This window comes from Eretmochelys imbricata, chromosome 1 (genome assembly GCF_965152235.1).
Source record: "Eretmochelys imbricata isolate rEreImb1 chromosome 1, rEreImb1.hap1, whole genome shotgun sequence".
Classification (NCBI taxonomy): Eukaryota; Metazoa; Chordata; order Testudines; family Cheloniidae; genus Eretmochelys; species Eretmochelys imbricata.
The window spans coordinates 9,799,776-9,812,074 of NC_135572.1; the positions used below are offsets into that span (position 1 = coordinate 9,799,776).

A 12,299-nucleotide genomic window follows, 5' to 3' on the forward strand; every position below is an offset into this window, starting at 1 on the left:
GCAGCCACCCCTGGCCGCATGTGGCCACCCGTAGCTTTCTTGCGGGAAAGCAGCAGCCCCTCTCCCGGGGCCGCCAGCTGGGGATGGGCCCTGCCTCCCTCTGGAGACACAAAAGCTGGAGGAGCGGACAGCCAGTGTGAGTTCCCCACCTTCCTGGACCTGGTGGGGCCGGGCTTCAACCACGGGGTTTCGGGCTCCTTCTCCGGGCTTTGGGGCTTTGGGCTCCATTCCCTGGTCACGCTCTGGCCCAAAGCTCCCCATGTCCCTCATTACCTCTGGCTCCTGCTGCTTCCCCCAGTCTCCAATCGCCCTGGCCCCCTCTGCCTTCCTACCCACCTCCCCATCCAGGACTTAATTTGTCCCCAGGTTTGCCGGGGCTGAGTAAGTCTGCTGTGAAAAGCGACACCTGCGTGTTTGCTAATATCACTTTTCACAGCAGACTTAGTAGCTAGCAAGTCTTAAAAAAAAACAAAAACAAAAACAAAAAAAAAACAGCCAAAAAAACAAAAGAAACGAAAAGAAAAAAGACAAGAATGTGCAAAGTGCCTGATTTGTGTGTCTAGTCTGCTTAGGTCCAGTAAAGAATAGAGACAACTGTACATTATTTTTATTATTGAGTCTGCAAAAAATAAATCCTATATAAATAAATGACAATGATTTGGACATGTATACGTGCAGATTTGCTTGTTTCTCCTGAAGTATATTCAGTATTTTAGGACAGTATTCAGAGCGGCCCCCAGCAACAGATGGTGGCCGCACTCTGAGGCCTCCAAAAAATGCGTTGTGAGAACCCTTAGCCTCGACGTCTAACACAGGGTGTGCGGATAGCAGGGACTTTCAAGGCACCTACAAGTTAGATGTTGCAATGCCTAAGTCCCTCTGAGGATCTGGGCCCACCTATCTTGAGTCCCATCCTTCCCAAGACCACCCTGCCTTGAAACACATCTGATGGACCTGGCCTACATAAGCTTGTACCCCCTTGTCACCTAGACCGAGACATCAGGCCACAGACTCCTTGGAGCTGCCCCTGGGGGAGAGGTGAAGAAAAATAGAAGTTTAGATGCAGCCACGGGGGCTACAAATGTGGGGAATGAACGTGAACGGTGCCGAGCACCGGCAACTCTCATGGACTGTGACGCCCAGCACGGCTCCGGAACAAGGCCCTCTGGTCTCCTTTGGGGCTGCCCAGCTCATGGCGGACACAAGCTGAAATAGAGGCCCCAGCTGATTAGACAGCTGATCTTGGCATTCTCTGGCTCCTTTCTCTGGGGCAATTTGCAGAGCAAAGAAAGAAGTCTGCTCCAAAGAATGCCCAGCAGGTGGGACTGATGTTCTCATCCTCGGCCAGGGCTTGGGCGGACATCTGATCTTTGCGATCAAATCCTTGATTGTCTTCTTAACATGGGACTCAGCTGCCCTCCAGAGCTCTTTGGCTCTTACAAAAACTGCTACTTTACAGGTAACGAGCACCGGAGACCATTAAGCCTCATTAACCCGGTTGCGTGGAGGGGTTAGCAGCTGTGGTTAAAGGACTTGGCTATTAAAGCTGACTCCAGAGGCCTGGCTGTTGTGGTGAGCATTTGCTTGAAGCAGCTGGGATGGGCTTTTTTCCAGCAAGGTTAGGAGCAGTTCATGGTTTTCTGTTGTGATGGGGGCTGGTGGGTGTCTCAGGCCTAGTGTTTGGGTATCAATGTGATTAGCTTTGTAACTGCTGTTTGCTTCTAGAGGGGGATGCATTGCTTCCAACAAACACTAGGCTGTGATCTGTGTCTCCTTGTTCCTGGGCTGGGTGCACAGGTAGTGCTTTGGGGGTGATTGGCTGCTATAAAAGCTGCAATAGTGGAACCTCAGCCAGTAAACCACAGATATAATACCAGATGGCAGAGGAAACCACTTGGCCCAATGGAGTGGGGGGAGAGGAGACCCCCCCAAGAGGGGATGTGGGAGGATAAGTGATGCCCAAATAGAAATTGGAAGCTAGCCCAAGGCCTTGTATGGACTAAAGTCTGTAAAAGCCCCATGTCAGGGGCTGGAGAGTCCAATAGGACCTGAACTGAACAGCAATAACTGACTGTTAAGTCTCCCATGACCAGCTGTTAGTGGGCTGGGAGTCTGCTCTGGCAGCCCAAGGTTGTGCTAGTGTGTAACTGACCAGTCTGGTCGCCCTGTCCCAGGGGCCTGAAGTCACCAGACAGGGCGAGCTGCAGGGCCGTGGGCTAGCTTCCTCCACCTCTCTGGAAGAACACTGAGCAAACAAGGGGGAAGAAATACAACCTAATAGGTCTAATCTTATCCTATGGTTCATGCCTGGAAGCCTGCTTGTGGGGCTAGTGGTGTTGGCTGGCCAGGGTCCAGCTCGGTGGTCATTGCTGTAACTCTCTGGATAAGGCTCAGATGAGGCACCCAGTAGCCAGTCTCTGGTTCTGGATCATTGGCTAATACAAAGGGAGTGGCCTGAATGCACCCATGGGTGGCTGTAGGGTGGAGGGGAGCTCATAGCTAGGGTGGAAACCAGCACCTGCTGAGCAGAGACATGGGGAGCTTGGCTCTGAGCCCCTTACAAGGCAAAGCAGTCAAGCTGGGGGCAGGGTTTGGAGAAGTACCTGCCCCACTGGGCCTTAGGTGGGATGTTTAGAGGGTAAAAGCTCCTGTGGAGCAGGAGGCTTTGTGGCTTTTCTCTCCCCCTCTCTCCTGCAGGGCAGCAGGTTTGTAGACATGTTGGTAGTGCCCAGAGCTCCCCTGACCTGCCTAAGGCTCTGGGAGGGAGTTCTGGGGTGCAGGCCTTGGGCTGGGGTAGGGGATTGGGGTGCAGACTCTAGGGTGGCATTTATGTGCTGGGTGCAGGTGCCAGGCTGGGGCAGAGGGTGGGTTGCAGGCTCTGGGTTGGGACAAGGGGTGGGGCTGTAGATGGAGTTTGGGGAGAGGGTATGGGGGTGCAGTGCTTACCTGAGCCTCCTAGGCTGGGGGGTGTCCACAAGCTGCTGCCCCCGCAGCTTCCTATTGGCCACAGGCGTGCTTGGGGTGGGAGCAGCAAGTAAGTGTAGACAGACTTTCTCCTTGCCCGCCCACCCCAGCCAGCAGACACATGGCATGAGCAGGCAGGAAGCAGCTTGGCTCTCGGCTGTGCTGCCGGTGGTGTGTGTGTGTGTGGGGGGGGCCCCCAGGCTGTTTGAAATTGCCCAGGGGATGCATGGTGGGGGGAGCGCCCAGGGCAGAAGGTGGGACTGAGGGAGAGACCCCACCTTAAACGTATTCCTGGGCCCATAGAACTCTCTGCCCACATGCCTGGGTGGGATGTTTGGGGGGGATTAAAGCTGCCAGTGAAGCAGGAGGCTTTGTGGCCGCTCTCTCATGGGTCTCTGCAGAGCACCTGTCTCCGTAACAGGCAGCACAGATGCTCTTGCCTGGGGATCCCCTCTGGGCGCTCGGAGCCATGCACCCGAGTGGCGCCCATTCTCATCTGGGCAGCTGCAGTAACATGTCTTCTCTTCCACCCCCCCTTGCTCTGGTCCCAGGGAGATGGCAGCCCGGTGGGCCGTGCTGGGGCTGTTGGCTGCCTGCCTGGCCAGTGCTGCGAAGGAATCGGTGCTGAACGTGTGCATGGATGCCAAGCACCACAAAATCCAGCCAGGCCCGGAGGGGGCGTTGCATGGCCAGGTAGGGTCTTGTCCTATTGACACAGGTCAGTCCATCCCTGACCACTTGGACCTCTAGGTGAGGGGTAACTGGGTCCCCTGGACCTGCCGTCCTTTCCAGTGCATGCTTGTTCCTTACGCCAGGCTCTCTGGGGGGGCCATGGAGGACTGCAGTGCAGGGACTGGAGGTGTTCATGACACCAAGAATTGTGTGTGTCCTCTCCTCCCTAGGAGGCTGCGGCAGGCAGGATCATGGTGCCAACATCCTTGGGCTGGCAACGAGACCCAGCTCTCTGGCAGCAGCCATGCGAACTGGGCTACTTCATCCCTCTAAAAAGAGGCCAGTCCCTTGCTGATGCCCTAGGGAAGGGCTTGGATGGAGGCAGAGGGCTGGGGAGCCAGGACTCCCGCATTGCAATCCTAGCTCTGCCTCTGATGCTGAGGGCGAACTTGGATATGTCCCTGTTAATGTCACTAGAATAAACTGGCCCAAGTGTTGAGGGTGTTAACACAGGTGCTGGAACTGGAGGTGTGGGGGGAAGGGGTCTTCAGCACCCCTGATTTGATGTGTTTTCCATCATACACAGGGTTTACAGTTTGGTCCAATGGCTCAGCACCCCCACTATACAAACTGTTCCAGCACCCCTGGGTGTTATACAGTGACAGGGCTTCATTAACAGTTTTAAATGTGGTTTGGGGTTCTCAGTACAAAGACCTCAGTCTGCTTAGGGCTATGGTGAGAGTCACCATTAAAAACATCTTTATGTATATATTAAAGAGAGAAAATCAATGGAGCATTTGAAAGAGGGTTGCCACCTTTCTAATGGCTGGTAACTGCACCCATTGAGGCCCTGACCCTTCTCAGCTCTCTATTGCCAATTTAAAAAAAAAACCACCACCCCAGACATCAGGGCTGTTCAGGTAATATTTCATATACAAGTTGAAATCCAGATTGTCTAGGTGAACACTGGACAGGTGGCAACCCTAATTTGAAACTCAGTATTGAGTTAGGCTGTAACTTTGACAAAATCCTTGTTCCTGTTAGCTTTTGCTGCAGAGTTCTCTTCCCTGCTGTGTGGCAGCTAGGAGATGGTGGTCTCCCTCTTTTGGGAGAAGAGGCGTTAGTAGAAATGATCTGGAGCTGTTAAGCCAGATCCAATTTCCTAGAAGACCAAACCAGACCAACACACACAGGGGCAGAGAAAAGACCATCAAAGAGTTAGCACCAGATACAGAAGCTGGCTATCCTCTCTGAAACCTTGCTGCTGGAGAAACTGGCCCAGCACATGGTCTGATCAGCTGCTCCAAACACCCAGCAAATCTGCATCCCCACTGGGTGCTGCCTTTCTGGTCACAGGCTCCCAGCAGTGCTGCAGGATACAGTCTTAGTGGGGAAAGCCAGGCTCTTAAACAGAAGGCACAAGGGAGAGAGAGGAAAGCAGACCAAAGGTGGGGGAGGAAAGTGATGTACTGGGGTGTGGAGGGGAGGCTGACAGGAGGAATCAAAGCTAGGATTGAGCTGGAGCCGGTGAAGGTGGCCATGTCAGGTGGGTCTCGCTCTCTAGCCCAGGCTGGTAACAAGATTTCCTGGGATCAGGACAAGGAAGGTGTTCCCACAGATTGCAGAAGATGGGGAAAATGAAAGGTGGGACATGGCTGCCTCCCCCACCATCTCCCAGCCAGCAGTCAGTCTGATCTTCCTCCCAAAGTCCTGGGGTGTTTGGTTTTTTTTGTTTTAACCTTCCCCCGCTCCCAAAAAAGAGGGTGGGGGCAGAACAGCCCATCCCATTTCGCTCACCAGTTACACATGTTCCCAACAAATGAATTTAGTTCAGATTTCTAGTCCCACATTCCTTAACTTGAGGATCACGTTGAAGTGGTGCCTTGTAACTAGGAGGCTTTTTCATTTGGACAAATTCAGTTGGTCTCCTCTTTGTGCCTTTTTCCCCCATCCCCACTTACCCAGTGTCCCCCCAGAGGGGATCACAATTGGGGTAGATCTGGAGGCCCTAATAACACCATATAACAGCTCGGCGGCTGCCCCTCCTGCCCCAGTCTGTAGCTTCCCCACTTCATGCATTTTGTCGACTTAAAGATCTCCAAGCACTCGGCAAAATAGCATCCCTGCCCTTCCGTCCCCGGTCCTTGGCCGTGGCCCTGGCAGTGGTCTGATGCAGGAGCAGTCCCGCCATGCAGCATTGGAGGCCGGTGATGCTGCTGCATCCCCAGCATCCTGTCTGCCCCCCGGGCGAGCGGCCGGAGTCCCCTGCCCACCCGTCCCTTGCTGTGTTCCCAGTGTGCCCCGTGGAAAGACAACGCCTGCTGCACGGCCGAGACCAGCACGGGGGCTCACCAGGACCAGTCCTACCTGTACAGCTTCAACTGGGCCCACTGCGGGGTGATGCCAGACAAGTGCAAGCGGCACTTCATCCAGGACACATGTCTGTACGAGTGCTCGCCCAACCTGGGGCCCTGGATCCACCAGGTCGGGGGGCGCTGGGCTGGGCGCTGCGGGGGGAGAGCAGGCTGGCTTGGTGCATGTGCTCATGGCTCCCTCTAGTGGCGGGTCCAAATAGTGAGGAGTGAACTAGCACCGTGCAAAGTGGCTCCTCCAGCTTGAGTGGTCGGGGGCTCGGGCTTTCTGTGCCGAAGGCCCCAGGTTCCATTCTCCACTGTCCGCTGGTGTCGCCGTGTCCCCCAGGGCCCACTGCATGTGGGCAGGACAATCCCCTCAAAGCGTCCTGAGATCGGGAGGCTGCACTGAACGGCTCCTTTAGCTTCCCTCCCTGGGCAGTGCCCCGTGGGTCCTGCCACCCCCCCTGCTGTCTAGGACCCTGCAGAGCCTGGCACCAATGCTCAGCTCTGCGCATGCCCCCAGCTCGGCTGGGTTTCTCGGTGGGACTGACGCTGCCTCTGTCCCGGGGCGAGGTGGGTTCGTGCAGCGTGTTTGCTGGGGAGGCAACAGGTAAGACGGCAGATGCTGCTCCTGGCCAGGGCTCTGCAATAAATCCAGGATCTCTTCCCTGGACGCCTGGGTGGCCTGCCTGGGATGCAGTTGAGCTGTAGATGCTGCCACACAGGTGTGCGGGGAGGCTGCTGTGAGGCTCTCCCTTCCCCTGGGGCCTGGGCCTGGTTCTGCTGGGACGTGCACTGGCTCTGTTCAGTGGTGCTAGATCAGGGGGTGGGGGAGAGAATGTGTCTCACCCTTGCTCCTTGGGGCGACTGATGTTGCCTGCAGGGGGCCCAGAGCTGCCCCTGATGCTCACAAGCCTGTGGCCTGGCAGGCGGATACCAGCTGGCGCCGGGAGAGGATCCTCAACGTCCCACTGTGCAAGGAGGACTGCGAGCAGTGGTGGGAGGACTGCAAGGACGCCGTCACCTGCAAAGAGAACTGGCACAAGGGCTGGAACTGGACTTCGGGTCAGTGAGAGGCCGAGAACAAACTCTGCCTGCCGCGGGGGGAGCTGGACTGCTATACCCTGAGTGGGGCAGGGTTACACCTTGCTTATGGGTTTGGGGCTGTCTTAGAGGCCCAAGGGATGGAGGAGGGGCCCCCACCTCTCCCTGCCCCCTGATGGCAGCAGCCCTCAGACTAGCTCCAGACCCTGGGTGGGGGGCTTGTGAGAGGAGCACCCTGGGAGTGAGGGCTGAGGCTGTAGTCTCCTCTGGTCTCGGTGCAGTCCCTGGCTTGGTTTGGACTAGGAGGGTGGGTGGTCCCCTGGACTGAACTTGGTGTCCAATGACCCTGGGGCAGCTTCAACTGTGGAGATGGTGCCCACGCTGGAGCAGGGGCCAGGAAACCTGCCTCCTGTGAGCAGAACTGCCCAGCAGGTGGCCATGGGGCTCTGGGGTCTTCCTCCCCATGGCGACTGGGCATGTGGTGCCCCTCTACAGAGTTGTGGCCGTACCTGGTTCTGCTTGCCAGTATCCCCTGTCTCCAAAGGGGGTTAGGGGCCTGGTCCTGGAGGAGGCAACAGCTGTGGAATCCTAGGGGCAGAGCCAGAGGGTGTAAAATGGGGCTCCCCAGTCAGGAACACGCAGAAAAGGAGCTGGCAGGAGACCTGGATGCCGAGATCTGGGCTGTGAATGCCCCTGTACTTTCAGTGGGCGGAGGAGTGAATGGGGCTCAGAGCTGAGGCTGGAGTAGTGGCTGGCAGATAATGCACAGAGGAAGGATGACCCAGTGCTTGGAGCCTGTGACTTGAGACCTGCTTCAATTCCCTGCTAGTGACTGTAGGGGGTGGCCACTGTCTGACCACACTCCTGGCTCTCTCAATGTTCAGGAGGCCAAATAAGCAAGCCAAATATATTGTCGCAACCAATGCTGCACCTTGGCAGGGGTCAGACTAGATAACCCTTGTGGTTCCCTCTAAAGACCCCTTGTGAAATACAGACACTTTCCTACCTGCTCCTGCCAAGCCATTCTTGTTTTATGCAGCATGTCCACCTTAGCAGATGTGCAGAGGAATTGTGCATTTAAACCAGTGGTTCTCCAACAGGGGTACACAACCCCTGGGGGCACACAGGTCTTCTGGGGGTACATCAACTCATCTAGGCATCTGTCTAGCTTTACAACAGGTGACATAAAAAGCACTAGCGAAGTCAGTCTAATCTCAAACTTCAGACCGTGACTTTTTGTACAGCTCTTTATACTATACACTGAAATGTAAGTACAATATTAATATTATAATCACTTATAATTGGGTAAAACTGAGGAAGTCAGCAATTTTTACATGTGCTGTGACACTTGTATTTTTGTCTGATTTGGTGAGCAAGTAGTTCAAGTGAGGTGCAACTTGGAGGTACAGGAGACAAATCAGACTCTTGAAAGGGGTACTGTAGCCTGGAAAGGCTGAGAGCCACTAGATTTGATTTAGTATAGCCACACTGGCAGCATAGTGAGCCATGTGTGGAGAGTTTAGTAACTTCAAGACCCAACCCACCAGTTTGTAACACTTCCTTGGCTTGGTGTCTGTTCTGGACTCTTCTAATCTCTCTTGCATGCTGTGTTCTATACCAGTGGCTCATGAAGGCACCTGTACTGGGACCTAGACTGGATGGATTTTTGCCTTTGACAAGCCCTCTTTGCAAAACTGCCTTCAGCCTTGGCACTAGCAAAGTGTTGGGACCCTGTATTGGCTAGCACTGATCTTTGATAGATTAATTGTGTGACCTTAATTCAGTCTCTGCCTCAGTTTCCCACCTGTCTATTCAGGAGAAGAGCACTTGGGGGTTCATGAGGATAAATGCATGATAGCCCCTGGAGTGATGGAGGGCCTAGAAGGATCAAGGTGCATTGGCAGAGTTGTGGGGGTGGGAAACCCCAGCTGGGCTCCCCTGGGCTAGTGGGTTCCTCCTTCTTACTAGCCTCCATCTGTCTCTCAAGCCCATCAGGGTGCCAGTCAGGGATAAATCCAGGAGGTGAGTGACATGGCTACAAGCCCTTGAACTTCACCTCACAGGGAAGGACAGTTTCTCCCACAAGCCAGCTCAGCCAGTAGCCTGGGACCAGTGGATGCCTAGCAGCCAGTGATGGGGAAGGTCTCGCTAGATGGAGTCAAGCCACACTTACTCACTGCCACCCTCTCTCCCTCCCTTCCCCTCCAGGGACCAACCGGTGCCCCCGCGGCACCACATGCCAGTCATTCAAGTATGTCTTCCCCCAGCCGGCAGACCTGTGTGAGAAGATCTGGTCCAACTCGTACAAATACACCCTGGAGCACCGGGGCGGCGGGCACTGCATCCAGATGTGGTTCAACCCTGCCCATGGGAATCCCAATGTGGCCGTGGCCAAGTACTATGCCCAGAACGGGAGAGATGCCTCTCCTGCACCATGGGCTGTCCTGCTGCTCCTGCCTCCTGCTCTCCTGTCCCTGCTCTGAGCAGCCAGGAGCCCTTGGCAGCCCCACTGGCTTATACAGGAAACATTTCTGCTCGGGGTGTGTTTTGCCCTGCTTTGGGCTCTAGCCAGCAGAGTCCAGATTCTGTCAGGTTACTGCTAATCCTGACAAGACACAATGGAACCAGCTTAGTCCCCACCCAACCCCTCCCTTGTGAATGTCCCTCTGACTTTGTCTCAATGCTCCCCTGCCACGCTCCTCTCTTCCAGCAGGCTCTGGGGGGAGATCCCTCTGGTTCCCTGGGGATCTGAGCTCTGTAACAGGCAGTGACTCACTGGCTGGATGTATTTATTCTGTTAGGTTCCAGGGCAGGTCCCCTTTAATTATGGTGCCCTCAGCTACCTACTTCCTTGTCTGATCCCTTCCATCCTACACTCCCTAGAAATGCAGGTGTCCCTTCCCCTGGCTTGCAGCTTATGTATGAGAATCTGGTAAAATAAACTGTCCTAGCCCTGGTCTGTATGCTTGTCTCAGCCTTGATAGAAATGGCCTTTTTGCTCAGCCCCTGGGGCTGCAAAGCTAGAACTGGGCCCAGCCCGAGGCTCCTTGGGGTGGGTACCTTTTGTCCTAAACTGAGCTGGGCTTGGGCAGTCTGCTCTAAGGGTGGCTGTGGGTGTGAGTGATCATTGCATGTAGGCCTAGCTCCATTCCCTGCTCATGGATTGGAGGGGGGCCCTGAATGTTTTGACTGCAGCAGGGCTGCAGAGCAGGGTCTGGGTAATGCAGACAGCAGCAGCATCCTCTCCTGCCTGGTGCTAGGAACTCTGCCCCTGGCTCCCCTCACTCATGCATCCCCCACCCCCTGCTCTCCTGGCACATCAGGCAGCTACAACGCTACACCCCCAAACTGGGCATTGGCAAGGGATAGGTCCAGCCCCTGAATGCCAGCTGAGCTGTGTTTTGAGGATGTACAATAGACCAGCTCAGACCTTCCCTAATGGGTGCATTTCTTGGTCTGCATGGGGATGAAAGCAAATCCTTGGGACTGGAAACGTCAGAAGGGCTGGCCCTTTACTAGGGAGCTAGAGGGCAGCAGGTTGTCTCTGATCAGAGATCTTCACACACACCCACCCCTTTCTAATAAGAGTGGTGTCCAGACAGATCTCGACAACTTCATGTTGGCAGAAGTTCTGCCCTGCACCCTGGTTGTGTAGCCCTTGGGAGGATGATCTAGGGGAAGATGTGGGGCCTATACACAACTGGTATGAACTTACCTCCAGGTCCTGAAGGATGCTCTCGGGGCTTGTCTTCACCTTCAGCAGTGCGGCCCCCTGGTGCAGCTATGGGGCTTTAGGGGAACCCCTACCCCACAGCTAGGAGAGGTTCTCTCTGTCATTGCTAATCCCCACCCCACCTGAGGCAATGGCTATGTTGACCTAGCATGGTCTATGCCCGGGGCTACGGTTGGCCTGGCTACAGCACCCAGGGGTGTGGGTGGAGCGGTGTAGCTATTGCATGGGGCAGTAGGGTGGACCCGGTGTCGGTACGCCCCTGTCTCAGCTGGTCTGGGCAATGGCTGGGGCCTGGGTACAAAGAACCTGGTTTCCTGCTGCTAGAATTCCCGGGAGGTCTGGTTAGCGCTGGCTGAGGGCCCTAGGGAAGGAAGAGAAGTAACTGAAAGTGGGGGGAGATGGGGAGCTGCTGGCAGGGAGGAGCACAGAGCTCTGTGGAGACTCCCTGGGGCAGGGCTGTGGAACGGCCCGCTGGCGCCAGGCCCAGCAATGCTACTGTCTGCGGCTGTTTGAGCGCTGGGTGGGGCCCCTTGTGGCCAGTCACCAGGCTCTGACACTGGACCCAATCCTGGGGGCCTGGGTGCTTCCAAGCCCCCTGGCTCCAGGGGTTGCTCTGAGTTCTGGCTGCTCTGGCGTGTGCCCGGGCTGCAGGTTCCCCATCTAATGCCCCTTCTTGGGCAGCAGGCCTAGGGGGTCCCACTCCCTAGACCCTACTCTGTCCTTAGTGCTCCTTCTTCCAAATCTGCCCATGTGCCAGTTACAACAAGCAGCCCGTGGGCTCTGCAAGGGGCCTTTGCTCTTAGGCCTTGTCCACACAGTTGTTCAGGAGCAGCCCTGCCCAACAGCTCCCTGGGTAGCGGAGCACAGGAGAGTTACAGATCTAAAGAAAACAGACACTGGAATGCAAGTGTGTAGCCCTGGTGTCCCCACCGCGCTCGCTCTCTGGCTTGTTTCAGAGTAACAGCCGTGTTAGTCTGTATTCGCAAAAAGAAAAGGAGGACTTGTGGCACCTTAGAGACTAACCAATTTATTTGAGCATGAGCTGAGCTGTAGTTCACGAAAGCTTATGCTCAAATAAATTGGTTAGTCTCTAAGGTGCCACAAGTCCTCCTTTTCTTTTTTTTCTGGCTTGTGTTTGAGCTGCGTCTGGGCTCAGGCTGGATCAAGACTCCTGCGTGTTCGCGCTGCCGGACAAAGTCTGACTGGAAATAAGGTGTCAGTGTTTAACTATGAGAGTAATTAACTCTTAGAACCACTCTCCAATGTGTACGGGGGATTCTCCCTCCCTGGTGCTGTTTTAAATCCTGACGGGCTGGTTTCCTACGAGCTCTGGTTTTGCTCAGACAGGAATTACTCCAGGACGTGCCCTGGCTGGCGTTAGGCAGGGGATCAGACAAGCTGGTCACAGTGGGCGTCTATCGGTCCCCCAGAGAGGTCGGCTCCTGCGTACTGACCCCTCTGCTCAGCACAAGTCACGTGCTGGGCTCTCCCTGTATGTTCCACAGCCCTCACCCCATCCCTCTGGGCCTGGC

General features: G+C 55.4%; 1 protein-coding gene across 1 annotated transcript; it reads left to right on the top strand.

Moving 5' to 3' along the window:
- Window positions 1-1,598: 1,598 nt before the first annotated feature.
- Window positions 1,599-9,517, top strand: LOC144279952 (folate receptor gamma-like). Its single transcript, XM_077841660.1, has 5 exons — window positions 1,599-1,618; window positions 3,516-3,657; window positions 5,932-6,120; window positions 6,920-7,055; window positions 9,243-9,517. Exons 1-5 carry the CDS (start codon window positions 1,599-1,601, stop codon window positions 9,515-9,517), a joined length of 762 nt encoding a protein of 253 aa, XP_077697786.1.
- The last annotated feature ends 2,782 nt before the right edge of the window (window positions 9,518-12,299 follow it).